General features: G+C 45.5%; 1 protein-coding gene across 13 annotated transcripts in view; it reads right to left on the minus strand.

Annotated features, from left to right (window-relative positions):
* Positions 1 to 290: 290 nt before the first annotated feature.
* Positions 291 to 20,125, minus strand: part of ZNF592 (zinc finger protein 592) — a 61,572-nt gene continuing 41,737 nt past the window's right edge. For 12 of the 13 annotated variants that reach the window (XM_027089211.1, XM_027089213.1, XM_027089222.1 and 9 more), the window contains 7 exons: positions 13,840 to 14,018; positions 7,666 to 7,842; positions 7,227 to 7,386; positions 6,826 to 7,113; positions 6,486 to 6,598; positions 5,676 to 5,811; positions 291 to 4,452 (listed from right to left, as the gene is read on the minus strand). In XM_027089211.1, coding sequence (XP_026945012.1) covers positions 3,952 to 4,452; positions 5,676 to 5,811; positions 6,486 to 6,598; positions 6,826 to 7,113; positions 7,227 to 7,386; positions 7,666 to 7,842; positions 13,840 to 14,018 — 1,554 coding nt within the window. In that variant the 3' untranslated portion in view covers positions 291 to 3,951. Of the gene's footprint in view, positions 4,453 to 5,675; positions 5,812 to 6,485; positions 6,599 to 6,825; positions 7,140 to 7,226; positions 7,387 to 7,665; positions 7,843 to 13,839; positions 14,019 to 20,125 lie in introns of those variants that run through there. The other variant, XR_003429229.1, reaches the window with a different exon arrangement.

Below are 20,125 nucleotides of genomic sequence, written 5' to 3' on the forward strand. Positions count from 1 at the left end.
CCATACTGGGACTTGAGTCTTAGTCTGCTCTTTCCTCCAGAGGGACTGAAGGCTCCCAGTTTCTAAGACTGCTGTGGCAACTGTTGGTGGAAAAGGTCAGGCTTTGGACAACAGCCTGAATCCCCTGGAAAAGACAGGGAGAAATGTTCCAGAATCCAGAAGATTCTGTCTCAGATCAGACCCTGAGAGAACTTTGTAGCTACCGGTTGAATCAGATTCTTTCAGTCACGCATACATGCATTAATTCAGTCATTCAAACATTCTTTGAACCACTAGTGTATACAAGGAACTGTACTACGAGCTTTTAATGAATTAGACTGACCCACTGGATGAATTTAGAACAAGCTCCATTATATAAGTGAAAAAAAAAAGCAAGCTTCAGAACACTGTGTATAGAATGCTACCATTTGTATTAAAAATAGATATATAAATATACATATTTAAAAACTTGTAAATGCATAGAATTGCTCAGGAAGGATACATAAGATATAGAAACAGTGATTAATTCTGGAGAGGGGGATGTGGAACTGAAGGCTGACCTCCATTGGGAAGCTTACTTTTCATTGTATTCTCTTTTTGCATTGTTTGGACGTCTTACCATGTATGTGTATTAATTTTTTCCAAAAATGAAAAAAAAAATTAAAAACAAGTAAAAGAAAGTGTGCCCAGAGCTGAATACACAGTGATGGCCAGGGCAGGCAGAGGGGTTTTTCTGCAGTCTCGGGGAAGGCAAGGTGTGTTGAACTTGCTGAACCACAGCTGTTTTCAAAAGCCAGACTGTTTACATAAGTTAAGGGAAGAGCTCTTTCTACACCAATTAGCTTATAGTAATTCGGCATATCATTTTACAGAGATAAAGGAGTTGGAAAATAAATACTAGTCATTTGTCAAGCCTTAGAGTGTATTAAATTGTAGTTTCTACAAGGGTGGGGATCTTATCTGTTTAACTTGATCAGTAGAGCATTCACTCCAGCAGATAAGTGCTTGTTACAGCAAGCATTTTCTGATAACAAATGATAGCACAACTATTTTAAAACATCTTTAAAAAAAAAGATCAGAAGATATTGGACCCTGAGGGAACCATGTTCCCTGTGAGGGTTGGGCCACTTTTTCTGTAATAGCCTCACCAAAATAATGATCTTCAAATGGCAAGATAAATCCCAATGAGAATGAAAGGTCACAGAGACACTGCACGTGCTTTGGAACGCCACAAGCAAATGTGATGCACAGGGCCCTCCTTGGGGTGAAAAGGCACAGACTGACTCCAAAGAGAACCTGGTGCTCAGTGGGGCACCCCAACTGCAGGGGAGGTAGGAAAGCAGTTGTCTGGATGGCTGCAAACTGTTGATAAGCTGGCAGCCAGCCAAAGTAGCCGGGTCACTAAGGCAACACAGCAGCTGACATCATGGACTTTAGAACCAGATGGGCTTGACTTACAAGGTCACCCAGCAACTTATTTAACCTCTCTGAGCCTCGGTTTTCTTCTCTGTACAGTGGAGGCTAACTGTGAGATCACTGTGAGGACAAAGTGAGAATCACTGCAGAGTGTTTTTAGAAAGATGCTGGGCCCACAAGCAGGACTTAAAGTGCTGTTAATCATCACTCTTACTAAACAGTGGAGAGATGTCCCAGACCGATCATAACTGACCATCAGCATCAAGTCTGAATAGCCGGCAAGGTACACTCCACCCTGACATTGATAGTGTTTCATAGTCAATAATCCCTGACATTGATAGTGTTTCATAAACTAGAAAATGCTTCCATACTTATCACCTCACAAAAGCCTGTGAATCGAGTTGGATGGGAAATACTAGGTCTATCTTGAAGGGGAGGGGCTGGTGAAGTTAAGAGGGTTTGTTAAGAGCTGGTTGAGGGCAGAACCCAGGCTGTGACCCAGGTTTCTTGGTGAGTGGCTCGACATTCTTTCCACTCCATACCATTCCCAGGAAGGAGATAGATCTGAGGTCAGGACAGGTCAAACCTGTGATTTCACCACCTCCTCTCCCCCAGCTCCAGCTATACTGTCTCTGAAAGTGGTTCGGCCATCCATTTCAAACGCTTCTATCAGCCTCCTCTATAATCTGTTCCTGTGAATGGCCCCGGGTGCAGGGTAGGCACCCTGCAACTGGAATTAGGAAGGGATGACAGCTGAGTTGGGGCCAGCTCTGGCTCTGCATGCAGCCGGAATCAGGCCCGGTTTGCCCTCGCTGCCTGCTTGGGAAGCAGGGACATGGTGGCCTTGCCAGGTATGGCAATCATTAAGAAGCACTGTTTCTCTGAAACTGAAACAAGCGCTAACCTTTCCCAATGCCATTAGCATTTCCACTAAAAATCTGGCATTTGATAGAGGAAGAAATTTTTTTTTCAATTGTGAAAAGGTCAGGCATATTTACCTGACTTAATAATTTATCATTGATATTCAATGTCTTCCTTGAAGGATCGCCTCTAAGAATGCAGTCAGCACCCACTTCCCTTTGCTGCACTAGATCCTGCTGGGCCCAGCCCCACATCCCACCCATGCAGGGCTGCAGCAGCTACTCGGAGCAGAGGTCAGAGGACACCTCTGCACAGCCGGCTCCTTGTGCTAGGTCAGGTCCTAACTCTGCCATCAGAGAAAAGACAGCCCAGCCTCCCATGTCTAATCCCAATTCTGCCACGCCCGAGTTCCCTGTGGCAGGGGTGATATCAAGGCCTCTTGAACAGTGCAAGAAAAGTACAGAATTCCTCCCTTCTATCCCTCTCCCTCCTCCCACCAGTAAAGGGTTCTCTTAGTTTGAAAAACCGTTTGTAGGAAAGATGGAGGTGCCCAGGAAAATTTCAATAAGCCCTAAAAACCAAGGCTGCTAGCTCAGGGGAGAACTTGGAGGTGACTCTTGACCAGCATAAGACCCTCCCCTCACCCCTTCAGAAGTACTGAGCTCCTGGTTTCCACACCACAGCTCCAAAATCTAGAGAGGACTGTCCTTGGGCAGCAGGAAACACTGTTCTCCCTCAGAGATGGGACAATGAGGGAAGTCTTAGGTGGAGTAGGGTAGGGCCAGGCTCACTGGAAGAGGAATACAAGAGCCTACCTGCATGGTAAGAAGATTTTTTTATTTGAAATATAGTCTGAGCAACACGGGTGCAGCCGAGAGGAGGAGGGGCTGGCCTGCCTGGGGCAGCAGCCTCTCTAATGGCACAGGAGCAAGAGTACAAATATCCCAGTGTCTCTGTGCCCCAAACCCCGCTCGTCAGGAAAGGCAGAACAGCAGCAGAACAAGGACGCACAGCTCCTTCTGAAGGGGGTCTGCCTCTCGGTGCCTGCCTGACTTGGCTGCGTTTCCTGCTCTCCCGGGTTCCAGACAGAGGTGTGCTGCAGAAGTTTCTCCCCCCACACAGACAGGATGGGCCAGTGTGACAATTAATTCTCCAGGACTCTTTTTTGGGGAACGAATCAGAGAAGACAGAAAGGAACGGCATGGTGACCAAGGGCCCTCTGCAAGCCAGGCTGGGCGAGCTCTCTGAGAGGGACTGCACCAGCACCCTCATCCCCCTTCTCAGGCTCCAGTGGCAAGAAAGAGAGCTGCTGTCAGGAGCCTCTGGCTGAAGGCAGCGAGCGGGGAGCCTCCCAGAAGAGCACAGCTGCTGAGGGGTTTCTAGCTGAGGTGACAGCATCGGGGTTGGGCCACTTAAGCAGCCTGGGGCTGGAAGGACGCAGACAAAAGTTGGGGTACCAGGAAGCAGCACAAAGCCATAAATAACAGAAGCAAATTCAGAGCTGTGAGGGTCCTGGACGACCCCACCATCTCCTGGGGCTGGGGGACACCCAGCCCCCAGCAGCTCAGGGCAGACACTGCTCCAGGGCCCAGCCAGCCACACTCACACCGGGGTGGAGCCTTCTCTTTCCCACTGTCCGCGTGGCAGGCGGAGGACACCACGGCACCACCCGACTGCGCACTGCAAAGCTTCCAGTCACACCTGTGGGGACGGTGTGTGGCTGTCCCGGTCCTGAGAGGCCTGTGGTTGACTCTGAGCATCTTGGGCACCATCCTCGTCAGGGGCCAGGCCCAGTGACCTCCTGGCCTCTGAGTCACCCAACAGAGGCTCCTCGGCACACTCTTCCAGTCCGTTCTCCCTGGTCTCCACGGACACCTCCTCCCCAGAGCCCTCCTCTGGCTCTGCCGCCTCTGCCTCTTCCTCCTCCTGGTCTCTCACCTTGTGGACGATGAAGAGGTGGCGGCTGAGGGAGCTGGCAGAGGTGTAGCACAAGCCACAGAGGAGACACTGGGCTGTGGAGCTGTCCTTCTGGTGCTGAGGTATGTGGCTCTGAAACTCGAGCCCTGAGTCTGTGGCAAAGCTACATTTCGCACACTGGAAAAGGGACTTGTGCCTTTTGGTGGAAGAGACAGTCGCGCCATTGCTGGTGTCTGGAGCATCCCCTGCTCTGCTGACTGGTCTTTTCAGATGGTTCACCTGAAAGGGGAAACGATGTGAGCCCGAGACACGAGCCCCCCAAACAGGATAAACGCAGCCCAAGGACTCACAGAATCACCACCCAGGCCAGGCTCACCGCAGCCCTAAATTCTGGTTTAGGTTTGGTTTGTTTCTTATGTTTGTTTGTTTAATGTAACACATACATGTGGCACAACATTCCAAAGATATGGGAAGGGTACAGAAAAGATTAAGTCCCTCCTACCCGGCCCCCCAGCCCTGCTCTCCAGAGAACACCGTATTACCTGGGTTCTGTGTGGCTCCTCCAAAAGATACTCTATCCGTACACAGAAGTAAAACTACTGCCTCTTATGAAATGATAGCATTACACGCACACTTCTCTTCACCCTGCTTTTTTCACTTAAAAACATATATTGACACATTTCCTTATGCCCAAGGCCAAAGATATCTGACAGATAAATCTTAGAAGCATAATTGCTAGATCAGAGGATGTATGCATTTGGCAGAGAAGGGAGGGTATGCATTTTAATCATAGACAGATGTTGCCAAAATGTCAATTGACACCCTTCCTGCTGTGTGTGAAAGGGCCTTTGCAGACCAGGGCCCTTCTCTGAATAGCCATTAAAGAAACTCCTCAACATCCAGGCAGTTTCCCAGACATGCCTGCCCCTCTGAGGAGCAGCCCCTCGCCGTGGAGTGGGAAGGCCCTACTGTGAGGAGGCTGCTCCAGAAGTTGACCAGAAATGGACGAGGGCATGAAATAGGGATGAGGCCAGAGGACGAAGGTCCAGGAGAGCAGGAGTCTAGGTCTGGCTCCTCTGTAACTGGGGGTGGGGGTGGGGAGGTGACTCAGCCAAGCACGGCCACCCTCACCTAACAGTGAGCCCTGCCTACCCCTGCCTCCTAGGACTGCAGAGGGGCAGAAGTAGGAGGGTACGTGTGAAAGTACTCCGATGGCCACAGAATGCAGCATACACCCAAGGAAGGGGGTCGCAGTGACAGGGAAACATAAAGAAAACACGGCCAACGGGCTGCCTCGTGGGTCTTTGTTCCTGTCCCTTCTTTGTGTGCAGTCCCCAGGCAGGTCACACAAGACTAGAGAGTGACTGGCATTGAGGGACGCTGTCACTGCTGGCTGCTCCATAGCCACAAGGACAAATGGGCTCCCTGTAGCCTTCCTAGTGCCCCTCCAGCTCCAGCCGCACTGGGCAAGCTGCTCCAGTCGGCAGGGGCCCCACACTCACCTGAGGGGAATGTCCGCCCGAAGGTCTGACTTTGGACGTCTGGCTCAAATCAGGGTTTCTGATACCATGCATAAGGCTGATGTGGCTCTCCAGGAGGGAGGGCCGAGGAAAGCTGGGGCTGTCCTCTGTGCAATACCTGCAAAAGTACAGCCGAAAGAGGTCATGTAAGATGACAGGCTCCGGGGCCCAAGGGGGCCAGGCAGGTCTGGCAGGCAGGCAGAGGCAAAACTGCTTCTGGCTCCAGCGGGGAGAGAGTTTGGAGCAGGCAGAGTGGCCCTCAGGCTGGCTGGGTGGTGCTGGGTACTCCCCAGAGAAATCTAGCCAGCAAGCCAGCCAAGGTGGCAGACAACAACAGCATATCAGAGTATCTGTACTGGCCCTGAGCTATGACTGCACTCTCCACTCTCTGGTATCAGGGTCCAGAGACCCAACTGCTGGGCTAGTGGTCAGCCTGAAAGAGTGGCCTGTCCTGTCCTAAAGCTCGGACAGATGGTGCTGCAGCCTCACAGCCGAACGGGGCACATGCTCACATTGCCACCACTCCTCTCAAACCTCAGGGCCCTCCACTGCTGACTGGCAGGCCAGCCTGGGGTTAGGGAGTTGGGAAGGGGGAGGGCTCCAGAGCCACCAGGCTCTAGCAGCTTATTTCCGGAATGCCCTCATTTCTGACCTAGCCACAGCATATTCCCGTTAGAAACCTGCTTATCTCTTGCCTTTGGGCCCTAATCTCACAGCAGAGAAAAGCCCCAGTGGTACTATGGACAGTCTTGATAAATTCAGGCCTCCTGGCTCCCGCCCCCAGGGACTCACCCACAAGTGTAGACTTTCTTTACTGTGTCGTGGTTGTTGCGGATGTGTTTGCGCAGGCTGTTGGGGGTATGGAAGGACTGTTCACACTGCCGACATGGGTACCGCTTCAACGTCTATGGGAGATGACAGGATGCAAAGCATCAGAACCGTAAGACAGTTCTGGGTGCGTCCTTCTTCTCAGATGATGAAGGCAGAAACGAGGATGCCCCAAGACCTCAAGATCTGTAGTACCCACCATGCCCAAAGCACCAGGAAGTCATCCATACAAGGGGGCTATGACCCCACAGGACAGAAGTCCAGAGAATCTGGGGCTGCACTGTGCCCGTGTGGCTACACTTACCCGACCATGGCTCTTTTTCATGTGGGACACATAGCTCTCCCGATCAGGAACCCACTCCTGGCACTCCTGGCAGGTCCAGCCAGTGTTCCTCAGCCGGGGCCTGGCCTCACCCCTGCGATGGGCTTCTGGCCTGCCCCAGCGGCTAGAGGGCAGGGAGCTGCCCCGAGCAGCCACATTAGTGGCTGGGGGTTCAGTGGGAACTCGAGAGCCAGGGCGGCTTGAAGATGTGTCTGCTGAAGACTGGAGGCTTGACAGCTCGTCCACGTTTCGGGGAACACCGTGGGTGCTCTGGGGATGGGGAGAGCGATTACTGACTGGGCAAGGGGAAAGATGCACAGAGTCAGACCCCCGGCCTGAGGCATGTGCCCTTCTCCCCAGCCTCCTTCCCCAAGGCGTCCCACCTTGACATGTTGCATCAACTCTGGCTTCTGCAGGAACAAGAGCGGGCACTCAGGGCACTTGAAGACGCCCACCTGCGCCTTACTGGCATTCTGGTAAAAATGCTGCTGAATGTGCCTCTTCTTGTTGAAGACCATTTCACAGGAGCACTTATAAATGAGCCTGACGAGACAAGCCCCAGCGTGTGAGGTACCCAAGGCTGCGCTGGCAGAACCACAAGGCCCCTCCACCCCATCTCTGAACTCTCTGAACCAGAGTCAGGTTTGGGGAAGCAATACTCTGAGCCAACGTTGATACTCAGCAGACTCAGGATGTCTTTAGAGGACTCCAGGCATCTCTGCCACTAGCCCAGGCTTCCCAGTCCATCCCAACACCTCCCCACAGAGCACCCAATCTATCAGCTCTGCTCCACAGGCCTGCTGGCCCTGGAGCTGCACTCACTGGGAGGGTCTGTGGGGCTGGGTGGGATGCTGGGTGGCGCTGTGGTCCGCGGTGCTACTGGCAGTCTTGAAGGCCATGGGGCAGAATGCACATTTGTGGAAAACCTGGCAGTGTCGCTCCTGGATGTGGCTTTTCAGCAAGGCCAAGGTCAAGTGGACTACCCCACAGTGGATGCACCTGGATAACAGATGTTGGGGGGTGCGGGGGGAGTAGGCATGTCAGACCGAGAAGTAGTGTTGGAAAAGGAGGAATGGAAGACAGGAACAGGGCCATCTCAGGGACCCTCCCTCTCCTCCTCCCTCATGCACTCAGTCTTCTATCCTCCACATGTACACCTCGAGAGCCTGCTTGCTGCCACCTGGCACAATGCAGTCATCCAGGGTCCCCCAAGCCCCACACCCAACCTGGTAGAAAAGGGGGAAGACAGCCTCCCCTCCCCTCACTGGCCAGAAAATATTCTTCTGCAAACCAAAAACTTGAACACAGCCAAGAGAATCTGGTGGGAGTGGAGAGGGTAGAGAATGGTTCAAAAATGACATCAACAGTATCCATTTAAGTGTGATAACAACTGAAGGAGTCCAAGAGGAATTTCAGAAGGAGACTGCAGAAAGCCTGTGTCTTCCGCAAGCTGGAGTCGAACAGGCAGGGATGTTCACTGAATAAAATGTACAACTACGGAATGCTACACTCCCCATAACAACCACATTAAAATAAACAGCCCTCAAAGCCCAAGAAGAAATGCTCTAGAGCAGCACTCTCTGATGGAACTTGCTGTGATGATGGACATGTTCTATATTGCACTGTCCATGTGACTATTTAAATTTAAATTAATAAAATAAAATGGCCAGTTGCACTGGCTACACTTCAAGTGCTCAGTAGTCACATGTGCCTGATACTATTTTGGGTTTTCTTTTTTTTTTATAAATGTATTTTTTGTTTGTTTATTTATTTTTGGCTGCGTTGGGTCTTCGTTGCTGTGCACAGGCTTTCTCTAGTTGCGGTGAGTGGGGGCTACTCTTCGTCACGGTGTGTGGGCATCTCATTGCAGTGGCTTCTCCTGTTGTAGAGCACGGGCTCTAGGCGCGCGGGCTCAGTAGTTGTGGCGCATGGGCTCAGTAGTTGTGGCACACGGGCTTAGTTGCTCTGTGGCACGTGGGATCTTCCCAGACCAAGGATCAAACCCGTGTCCCCTGAATTGGGGGGCGGATTCTTAACCACTGCACCACCAGGCAAGTCCCCCTGATACCATTTTGGACCGTGCAGCTCATAAGTGTTCTAGTGTCTCCTTGGTGGGACTATGGATAACATTTTTCTTTTTCCCTACCAATTCAAATTCTCTGAGTTTTGTTTAGGGCATATATTATTTTTGTAAAGTATCAACTGTCTTAAACCGTTTTTCTGAAATTGAGGTCTGTTGTACTCTTCTTTCAACTTCAGAATATCTCTCTATAAATACTGTGTTTCCTTCCTTCAGTATCAGAAAATGATGTGACCTTCCTCCAGGCTAACCTGCATCTCTTCAGGTTCCTAGACCCTCTCATGTGTTCAGTCTTTCTTCATGCCTATAAACACACACAGGTCTCCCCTACATGAGAAAACACCTTCCCTGCTCCCAGCTATTCCTCTTGAGATAACTATTATTTTCCGTTTGTTGCAATACTGCTTGCTCCTATAAACTTGACATCCCAGTAGGCTAAATAGAGGCTAGTAGAGCGGCTGTTGCTTTACTGAAAGGACATCCCTTCACTTAAGAATTCTTTGACTCCCAATATTAGCCTGCATTTCAATACATTAGCCCATTTTTGCAATGCACATAACTCATCACAGAATCCTGACCGGTCCTTTTTGTTTTTCTTCCTTTTGTGTGTGTTGGGGAGTGGGAGTGGGGGACAGAATCACCTTTTGCAAACTTAATTAGCAATGAGGAGAAGTGCACAGAACTCAAAGCCTGTTCGCAACTGAGGTCTGTGAGCATTCGTTACTAAATGTGTACATGTGTTAGAGCAACTATACAAACTACTTACACTTAAATTATATTTTCTTTTCTCTCCTGCTAAACAAAATAGTGACCAACTCCTAGCACACAGAAGTACATCCATACCACAAGTAATTATGAGGAGAAAAAAAATCCACATATTTCCAAATTCATCCAAAGTGGCAAATACACCTGACGTGTAAGGAATCTCTTAAGTGGTTTTATTTGTGCAGTTTGACCAAACTCCTACAGGAGCAATGTAAATGCGACTGAAAATCCATTCTATTTACCCAGCAGACATTCCTGGAAGAAACCTCATGGAAAGTAAGAATATAAAGGGGTAAAAGAACATGTGCCAAGTAGCCTCAGTGAAGGACTGAATCAAGCAGGGTTTACAAACTGATGAAAAAATCTGCAGAAGAGAAATCCAACCCTATGACACAGCTCTTTACCAACTGTTTAAGAGAAAAAGAGAAAACAGACAATTATAGAACCATATGCTGTCAAACATATACAGTTTCAGAAAAGATAAAGAGCAGTAAAATATTTAGCTTTGCCAATAACCACAAATAATAAGAAAATAACACATTATTAAACAGTCTAAACTTGCTCCCTTACGACACTGGTCACAAATTTTCAAGAAAGAGCAGAATAATTTATAGAATTCTAAAAATATAATATTGTAAAACTCTGTAGTAGAGCTCAGTGAAATGGAACATAGGTACCTTCTGAGAATTTCCTAAAAAATATTAATACCCAGGGCTTCCCTGGTGGCGCAGTGGTTGGGAGTCCGCCTGCCGATGCAGGGGATGCGGGTTCATGTCCCAGTCCGGGAGGATTCCACATGCCGCAGAGCGGCTGGGCCCGTGAGCCATGGCCACTGAGCCTGCGCGTCTGGAGCCTGTGCTCCGCGGCGGGAGAGGCCACAACAGTGAGAGGCCCGCGTACCAAAAAAAAAAAAAAAAATTAATACCCAGAGAATGGAAGAAAATATTAGCAAATCATACATCTGACAAGGGACTTGTAACCAGAATATATAAAGAACTCTTACAACTCAACAACAGAAAGACAAATAACACAATTTTTAAATGGGCAAAGGATCTGAATAGATATTTCTCCAAAGAAAATATACAAATGGCCAATACATTTATGAAGATATGCTCAACATAATTATCCATCAGAGAAATACAAATCAAAATCATGAGATACAACTTTATACCCACAACAACGGCTATATGCAAATGTCAGACAATAACAAATATGTGAAGAAATCAAAACTCTCATACACTGCTGATAGGAATATAAATGTGGTATAGCCACTTTGGAAAACAATCTGGTAGTTCCTTATTTTACTGCTAGGTATATATCCAAAAGAACTGAAAACATGTGTTACATAATAACTTGTACATGAATGTTCATTAGCAGCATTATTCATAATAGCCAACAGGTAGAAACAAAAAAGGAATGAAATACTAATATATGTTACAACATGGATGAATCTTGAAAACATTAGGCTAAGACCACATATTATATGATTCCATTTATATGAAACGTCAGAAGGAGACACATCTATGAGACAGAAAGTAGTTGCTTAGGGTTGGGGGGATGGGAGGATTGCAAATATAGGGTTTCTTTTTGGGTGATGAAAATATTCTAAAATTGACTGTGGTGACTGATTGTACAACTCTGTGAATATAGTAAAAACCACCAAATAGGACACTTTAAATGGGTGAATAGGATGGTACGTGAATTACCTCTGAATAAAACTGTTACCAGAAAAACACATTAATAGTTGAAGATCTTAAGTATAATGAATACTGTATTAGTGTGTATATCTTCTGAGTTCAACCATAGATCATTGAAAATTTTAATGTCAATATCTTCAGTAATACATCTAGCTGAATCATAATACTTTTTTGTCTGACATTTCTTACAAAGGCTTGATAAACTAAATTCCTTTTGAGACATTAGGTTTCTTTCTACTCTTACAGAAGAAAGTAAAATATTTAATTAAAAGACAAAAAATGCTATTAATCCATCTGTGTTATTGAAAATTTCTTGGATTCAAGATTCAAATACAAAAATTAAAGTGTTGATTGCATTGCTATTGGATTCGATTTGATCTTGAAACAAGCAGCATACACTTAAGTCGAAGTTAGAAAGGTATTTTCAAACTTTATGAATGCTGCAAAAAACACAGGTTCAGGTGTTTGGTTTTAAAATGTAGCCTGGGATGCTGCCCAGCAATGCTCTTCTGCAACACGGAGGCAAGGGCTTTGTATAACCCCATCTCTGGATTATTTTCTTCCCATACACTTTAGCTTCTCCATTCTCCATAACATGTAAAAGAAATCAGTCTACATTTGGAAATGCTTATACCAAGAGAGAAACCTGGAAGATCACTAACCACTCCCCATCCCTCACCCCAGTATACAAACTATCATCAAGCCCTAATGTTTCTACTTCCTAATCTCTCTCAAATTTACCTTCTCTCCATCCCCACAGCCATGCCTTAGCTGAATCCCTCGGTCTCTCATCTGGATTGCCACACGACCAGTCTCTAATCTCTCCCCTCTAATATACATGTCAGCTTTCCAGAATGATCTTTCTAAAACACAGATCCAGTTGGATCACTCCCCTGCTGCAAATCTTTCTGTAGCTCATCACTGTCCACTGGATAAAGTCCAAACGTCTGCCAAGGAATACAAGGTCTTGCATGGCCTGGCCTCTACCAACTCCCTAGTCTCATTTCTCACCCTTCCTCCGGTTCATCCTGACCTACATCTATTGAAATGCTCATCATTCCTGTAAGCCCTTTTATGTGTGCTGGTATCCCTTGCCTATGCTCTTGCCAGATATGCTCTCCGCCTTTCTTCTACCTAAAACCTCCTAGTATCTCCTCTGTGAAGCTTTCCTGACCATTCCTCAACTATGGGACTTACCACTTTGAATTGTAATTACTTGTGTGCATGTCTGTAACCTATCAGACTGAAGCCCCTTGAGGGCAGGAGCTGGGTCTTAATCATCTTTGTATCTTGAGTGTCTGGCACAATGCTAAAGACAACAGTAAGTACTCAAGAAATGTTTATTAAATGAACTAAATCAATAAAAAAAATTTAATACCAAAGAGAAGAAAACCTTAATAAATTTGGGCAAAATTATGTTTCTGAAGTAAAAATAATCAAGTAAAGCATGAGAAGATGTAGAAACTCCCGAGCAACCAGTAAACCAGTAAAGGAGACCTGATTGCGTCAATGTAAAATGATGGATCAATGAGTTTTGGAGGGAGTGTTCTCCCTCATTTTGATCTTTTTCCTGAAAATGACTTCTTGCTTATATTTGTTCAACACAATGGAGAAGATTCAGTTTAATTAAAATAGAGTTTTCTCAGTTTTACCATGAAGCTGATGATTTTTTCCATGCTTAGGCTTTGCTTCTCACAAAGTGACAAAAACTAATCAACACAAAGATACTACAGTCCTTTGAGTTTGGCATCTTGCCATTTGTTAACAAAAATTGAGAACATTTGAAAGTACTGACAGTTGTAAATTTATTACTGAAATGGTACTTGAAAATTAATATCCAAACATGATAACTTTGTGAACAAATTTACATACTTTTAAAAAACAAACTGACAAAGTGAATGCTTATATATATTCTAATCTTCCCCAAATCTTCCCATTTAAAGCTTTTTTTTTTTTAAATTTATTTATTTTTTATCTTTTGGCTGTGCTGCGCATGGCACGTGGGGTCTTAGTTCTCCAACCAGGGATCGAACCCACGTGCCCTACAGTGGAAACGCAGAGTCTTAACCACTGAACAGCCAGGGAAGTCCCAAAGCTTTTTTTTTTTTTTTAAAATGTTTAACTTTTTAACTCCTTATTCTTCTTCCCCTTGCTATTCTGGTTCCCTACAAGATTAAAAATGTCTGTCCACATACCAATCAACATTCCTCTCTTATTAGGCTGCAGCCCAGGCCTCTTAAGATCAAAACTCATTTTTTTTCCGCCGTGCCTCGTGGCTTGCAGGATCTCAATTTCCCAACCAGGGATTGAACCCAGGCCACAGCACTGAAAGCACCAAATCCTAACCACTAGACCACCAGGGAACTCCCAAAGGTCAAGTCTTAAATGAGTTCTGGTCCAGAAAAATAACCAGCCACTGGGCAAGCCCAGGACAGTGAGTCAGGTAGCACCCACCTGTAGCCCACCTTGCGGGCATAGTGCAGGCAATTCTCCTTTACATGCGTCTGGAAGTAGGCAGAGCGACAGAGGGCTCCACACTCTGGACAACAGTAGGGGGACTTGTGGGCGTGGATCCGCTGGTGGGCACAGAAACTGCACTGGTTGGGCAGCAGCATCTGGCACACCTGGCAAGTCTAGGAAAGAACAGCAAGAAAGCAGTTCACGCAGGAGCCACAGGCCTGTAGCTCTCCAATCAGAGCTGTCTGGCTTTCCTAGGACATGGGTCAGAATGACCTCCTCCCCCAACCATTCTCTCTTCCAGCTCTCCTAGGACACTAGTGAAATCCCCAGGCCTCATGAAGTGTTGACACTGACACCCAAGCTAGCTTTGCCTCTCACCTTATTAATCAAAAACAGACCTGACCGTATTTTCCCAAAGGTTAGTCCTACATGTAGGACTGTGAGTACTTCTCTCCTCTGGCATAGCAGAGGACCACGTTTTCCTTTTCAGAGGCCCAAGGCACTTCTTGAATTCTAAGACCTCATTACATTGCCAGACTCACCAGGGCCTCTACCCTAGCTCAGCAGGTTCCTACTCAACAGCTTTAGTCAGCTGACTCAGGGACTTCCAAAGTAGACCTGAGCCTACCCTGGTTAATGCTCAGAAGCCCCAGTGCAGACTAACTGAGCTTCCATAACCTCAGCCCACTCTGAGGGGTGCCCTGAGCCACAACTGACCACATACACCCACAGGAAAGCATAGGATAGGTAGCAGCTCCTTTGTTCTCAGTCCCAGGAGAGAACCAGAGGCTAACAAGTCCTACAGGCAGACTCATTGAAGCTCTCTAATGGGGACAGCCCAGACAGCCCAGAGGGGGAAAGCAAGAGACTAATCTGGTGCCTGCATCTGAAGAGGCCCTTCTTAGGAAAAAAGGGACAACTGTACTACTCACTAAGGGGGCCATTGACCTGGGGTCAGAGGAGTGCTTAGAGGGATAAGTTGTTAGGGAGGTCAGGAAAAGATCTCTGCTTTAAGCAGCAATATCCAGAATATAGGGCCTCTACAGGACAAACAATCCAGCGTTTTCAACAAAAAAAATTTCAATGGAAAAAAAAGATTAAGGGAAGAGGAATTTACAGATTAAAAGAGACTTAAAAGACATTTTCAGTGTATACAACTGCAATGTATAGCCCTTATTTGGATCCTGATTCAAGCAAGCCAAGTGTAAAATGAAATGAGACAATCAGATATTTTAACCCTAACTTAATGATGACAATACTGAGACATCTGCCATTTGATATTAAGATTTGATAATAAGGAATTATTATTAATTTTAAGATGTGATGATATTATGTCTATGTTTTGGTATTTTTTGAGGATAAAACTTTATCTTTTAGATATATATACTGAAATAGATACTATAATGCTGGAATTTGTTTAAAAGCAATCCACTGGGGGAGAGGTGAGTAAGAACATAGATGAAACAAGATGGGCCACTGAGTTGGTAACTGTTAAAAGAAGGTTCATTATACCATTCTTTCCACTTTTATATATGTTTGGGACATTCCATAATAAAAGGTTTTGTTGTTGTTTTTTCACTATTGCTCTAGGTGCAAAACAGTAAACAAGTATGCTATTTTTTGTGTAAAAATGGAGGAAATAATCACTCTCACACATACACACACACATTTGTTCATATTTGCAAAAAAGGAGCAATGGAGCAGTAAACCAAAAGTCAATAAAAAATGGTTACCTATGGGGAAGGAGGGAACAGGGTGAAATGGACAGGAATGGAAGCAAGACTTTTCTGCATATACCTTGTTATGTAATTTTGGAATCACATAAATGTTTTACATAATTTCAAATACATATACAAAATTAAACTAAATAAACAAAAGCATTCCCTAAAAACTGAAAAACAGAAACAACCTAACTATGTATCAAGTAGGTGACATAACCATGTAGAGAAAAAAATTATCCCCAGTGACTTTTAAAACACAGTATTTTGACTTATACATTCTTAATATGATATATTCTAAGGACAAAAAGAACTGCAAATACACCCTCAACTTTATGCAGTTGTCCTAACATTAGAAACAATATTGATTTTGATATTTAAAAATTGGTGTGTATGGGTGTGTGTGTGTTTATGTGTGTAGTAAGAAAATCTTAGGAACCAAGATTTTCAGTATAAAATCAGTTACATAAAAAGGATAATCTTGGGCTTCCCTGGTGGCGCAGTGGTTGAGAGTCCGTCTGCCGATGCAGGGGACACGGGTTCGTGCCCCAGTCCAGGAAGACCCCACATGCCGTGGAGCGGCTGGGCCCGTGAGCCATGGCCACTGGGCCTGTGCGTCCGGAGCCTGTGCTCCGCAACGGGAGAGGCCACAACAGTGAAAGGCCCGCGTACCGCAAAAAAAAAAAAAAAAAGGATAATCTTACATTTTAATACCTGCATAAACTCATGATCTTCCTTTCCTCTTTTTCAAAAAATACTTTTTAGCTCTGACCACTGAAAAGGCCTAGGAACAGATATATCCAGCAGAATAAGCATCTCTGGTGCCCAGAATGTGGCCTCTAAATATCATTTCTCACACACATGCACACAAAAAAACCCCGGCTTCTTGGAAAAACAACTGACTCTAGGTTTAGTACAAGAAATGTGCCCAGGACATCTTGTTAGGGCTCAAAGTAAGAAAGCTTCTCAAGGTTTAATGAGTTCATATCAAAAGGACATAGGAGCCAGCTTGAAGGGGCTCCCACTGATCAAAGATGGGACAATTGAGCATCAAAAAGAATGACTCACAGGACTTCTCTGGTCACACAGTGGTTAAGAATCTGCCTGCCTGCTGAGGAATGCCTTATCTCCTAACTAGTTTGGGACATTAGCCAAGTTAAAATCAATAAGTGCTATAAACCACTTTATGTTGTTCCTCTCAGACTTCACGACCAGGGTGATAGATGGTCTGTGTTTGGAATGTATACACAGCTTGTGTAGAAAGGTTTGAATCAGCTTACAGCTTAAACCAACCCAAACAAACCAAGTGGAGACTGAGTCCAGGTATGGACTCAGGAAGAGTGGACACCATCATGCTTTGAGGGTCACAGATCACTATCTACAACTTGGCTGTGAACTCGTGGCAAACATTCCTGGCAGCAAATGCAAAAACAATAAATGTTGTGTACAACAATGAAAAAAAAAGAAGAATCTGACTGCCAATGCAGGGGACACAGGTTTGATCCCTGGTCCAGGAAGTTCCCACATGCCACAGAGCAACTAAGACCGTGTGCCACAACTACTAAGCCTGCGCTCTAGAGCCCACAGGCCACAACTACTGAGCCCACACACTACAACTACTGAAACCTGTGCACCTAGAGCCCACGCGCCACAACAAGAGAAGCCACCATGCTAAGAAGCATGGGCACCACAACGAAGAGTAGCCCCCACATGCCACAACTGGAGAAAGCCCGCACGCAGCAATGAATACACAATGCAGCCAAAAATAAATAAATTTATAAAAAAATAAAATAAATACTCGAGATATTTTTTAAAAAAAGAATGACTCACAAATCAAAAACATACAACAGATTCACAAAAAAACAAAAAGAAGAGGACACAAGCATAACACAAAAGAAAACCATCAAACCACAATAGGAAAAACAAAAAGAAAAAGAAAGGAACAAAGAAGAAATACAAAATCAACTGGAAAACAGGTTTAAAATGGCAATAAATACATATCTGTCAGTAATTACCTTAAATGTCAATGGACTAAATGCTCCAATCAAAAGACACAAAGTGGCAGACTGTTGATTAAAAAACAAAACAAAACAAAAACAAGAGCCTATAATATGCTGCCTACAAGAGACCCACTTTAGGGTGAAGGACATACAAAGATTGAAAGTAAGGGGATGGAAAAAGATATTTCATTTAAAAGGAAATAATAAGAAAGCAGGGGTAGTAATATATCAGACAAAACAGACTTTAAAACAAAGGCCAAAATGAGAGATAAAGAAGGACACTATATAATGATAAAAGGATCAATACAAGAAGAGGATATTACACTTGTTAAGATATATGCAGCCAATACAGGAGCACCCAAATGTATAAAACAAATACTAACAGACATAAAGAGAGAAACTGATGGGAATACAATAATAGTAGGAGACTTTAACATCCCACTCACATCAGTGGACAGATCTTCCAGACAAAAAAACAATAAAGCAACAGAGATCCTAAACGACATACAATAGAACAGGTAGACCAATTGATATTTTCAGAACATTACATTCAAAAAACACACAATACACATTCTTTTCAAGTGCCCATGGAACATTCTCTAGGACTGACCACACACTAGGATGCAAAACAAGCCTCAACAAATTTTAGAGGATAGAAATTATTTCAAGCGTCTTTTCTGACCATAAGGGCATGAAACAAGAAATCAACCACAGAAAGAGAAATGAGAAAAAAAAGATTACATGGAGACTAAACAACATGCTACTAAAAAACCAATGGGTCAATGATGAAATCAAAGAGAAAATTTTAAAATACCCTGAGACAGGGCTTCCTTGGTGGCGCAGTGGTTGAGAGTCCACCTGCCGATGCAGGGGACGCGGGTTCGTGCCCCAGTCCAGGAGGATCCCACATGCCGCAGAGCAGCTAGGCCCGTGAGCCATGGCCGCTGAGCCTGCATGTCCGGAGCCTGTGCTCCGCAACGGGAGAGGCCACAACAGTGAGAGGCCCACGTACCACAAAAAAAAAAAAAAAAAAAAAGAACAAAAAAACCTGAAGTCAGCAGACAGAAGAAATAATAAAGTTCAGAGAGGAAATAAATAAAATAGAGATTTAAAAAATTATAGGAAAAACCCAATAAAACCGAGAGCTGTTTCTTTGAAAGGGTAAACAAAATTGACAAATTTCTGGCCCAGGTCGCCAAGAAGAAATGAGAGAGGACCCAAATAAACAAAGTAAAAAGTAAAAGAGGAGAAATAACAACTGATACTGCAGAAATACAAAAAACCATAAAAGAATACTATGAACAACTATACGCCAACAAACTGGACAACATAGAAGAAATGAACAAGTTTCTAAAAACATACAGCTCACCAAAACCGAATCAAGAAGAAATAGATAGGGACTCCCCCAGTGGTCCAGTGGTTAAGACTCTGTGCTTCCACTGCAGGGGGCATGGGTTTGATCCCTGGTTGGGGAACTAAGATCCCACAAGCCATGGGGCACAGCCAAAAACTAAAAATAAATAAAAATGTTTTCAAAAAAGGTAAAATTGGGACTTGCCTGGTGGCACAGTGGTTAGGAATCCGCGGGCCAATGCAGGGGACACATTCCCTGGTCCGGGAAGATCCCACATGCCACGGAGCAACTAAGCCTGTGCGACACAACTACTGAGCCTGCACTCTAGAGCCCATGAGCCACAACTACTGAGCCTGTGTGCCACAACTACTGAAGCCCGCACGCCAAGAGCCCACGCTCCTCAACAAGAGAAGCCACTACAATGAGAAGCCCTCACACTGCAATGAAGAATAGCCCCCACTCACCCCAACTAGAGGAAAGCCCACGCGCAGCAACAAAGACCCAACACAGCCAAAAATAAATAAATAAATAAAATAAATTTAGTTTTTTAAAAAAAGGTAAAATTGGGCTTCCCTGGTGGCGCACAGGTTGGGAGTCCGCCTGCCGGTGCAGGGGACGCGGGTTCGTGCCCTGGTCTGGGAGGATCCCACATGCCGCGGAGCGGCTGGGCCCGTGGGCCATGGCCGCTGGGCCTGCGCGTCCGGAGCCTGTGCTCCGCAGCGGGAGAGGCCACAGCGGTGAGAGGCCCGCGTACCACAAAAAAAAAAGAAAAGGTAAAATTATCATTATATGCAGATGACATGATAATATATAGAGAAAACCCTAAACACTCCACACAAAAACTACTAGAGCTGGGCTTCCCTGGTGGCGCAGTGGTTGAGAGTCCACCTGCTGATGCAGGGGACACGGGTTCGTGCCCCAGTCTGGGAATATCCCACATGCTGCAGAGCGGCTGGGCCCATGAGCCATGGCCGCTGGGCCTGTGCGTCTGGAGCCTGTGCTCCGCAACGGGAGAGGCCACAACAGTGAGAGGCCCGCGTACTGCAAAAAAATAAAAAACAAAAAACAAAAAACTACTAGAACTGATAAACAAATTCAGCACGGTAGCAGGATACAAGATTAACATATAGAAATCTATTCCACTTCTTTACACTAACAATGAAATATCAGAAAGGGAAAGTAAAAAAAAAAAAAAAAAAAAAAAAAAA

Source organism: Aethalodelphis obliquidens, unplaced genomic scaffold (genome assembly GCF_003676395.1).
Source record: "Aethalodelphis obliquidens isolate GAN/ISIS:26980383/991018 unplaced genomic scaffold, ASM367639v1 scaffold65, whole genome shotgun sequence".
Taxonomy (NCBI): domain Eukaryota; kingdom Metazoa; phylum Chordata; class Mammalia; order Artiodactyla; family Delphinidae; genus Aethalodelphis; species Aethalodelphis obliquidens.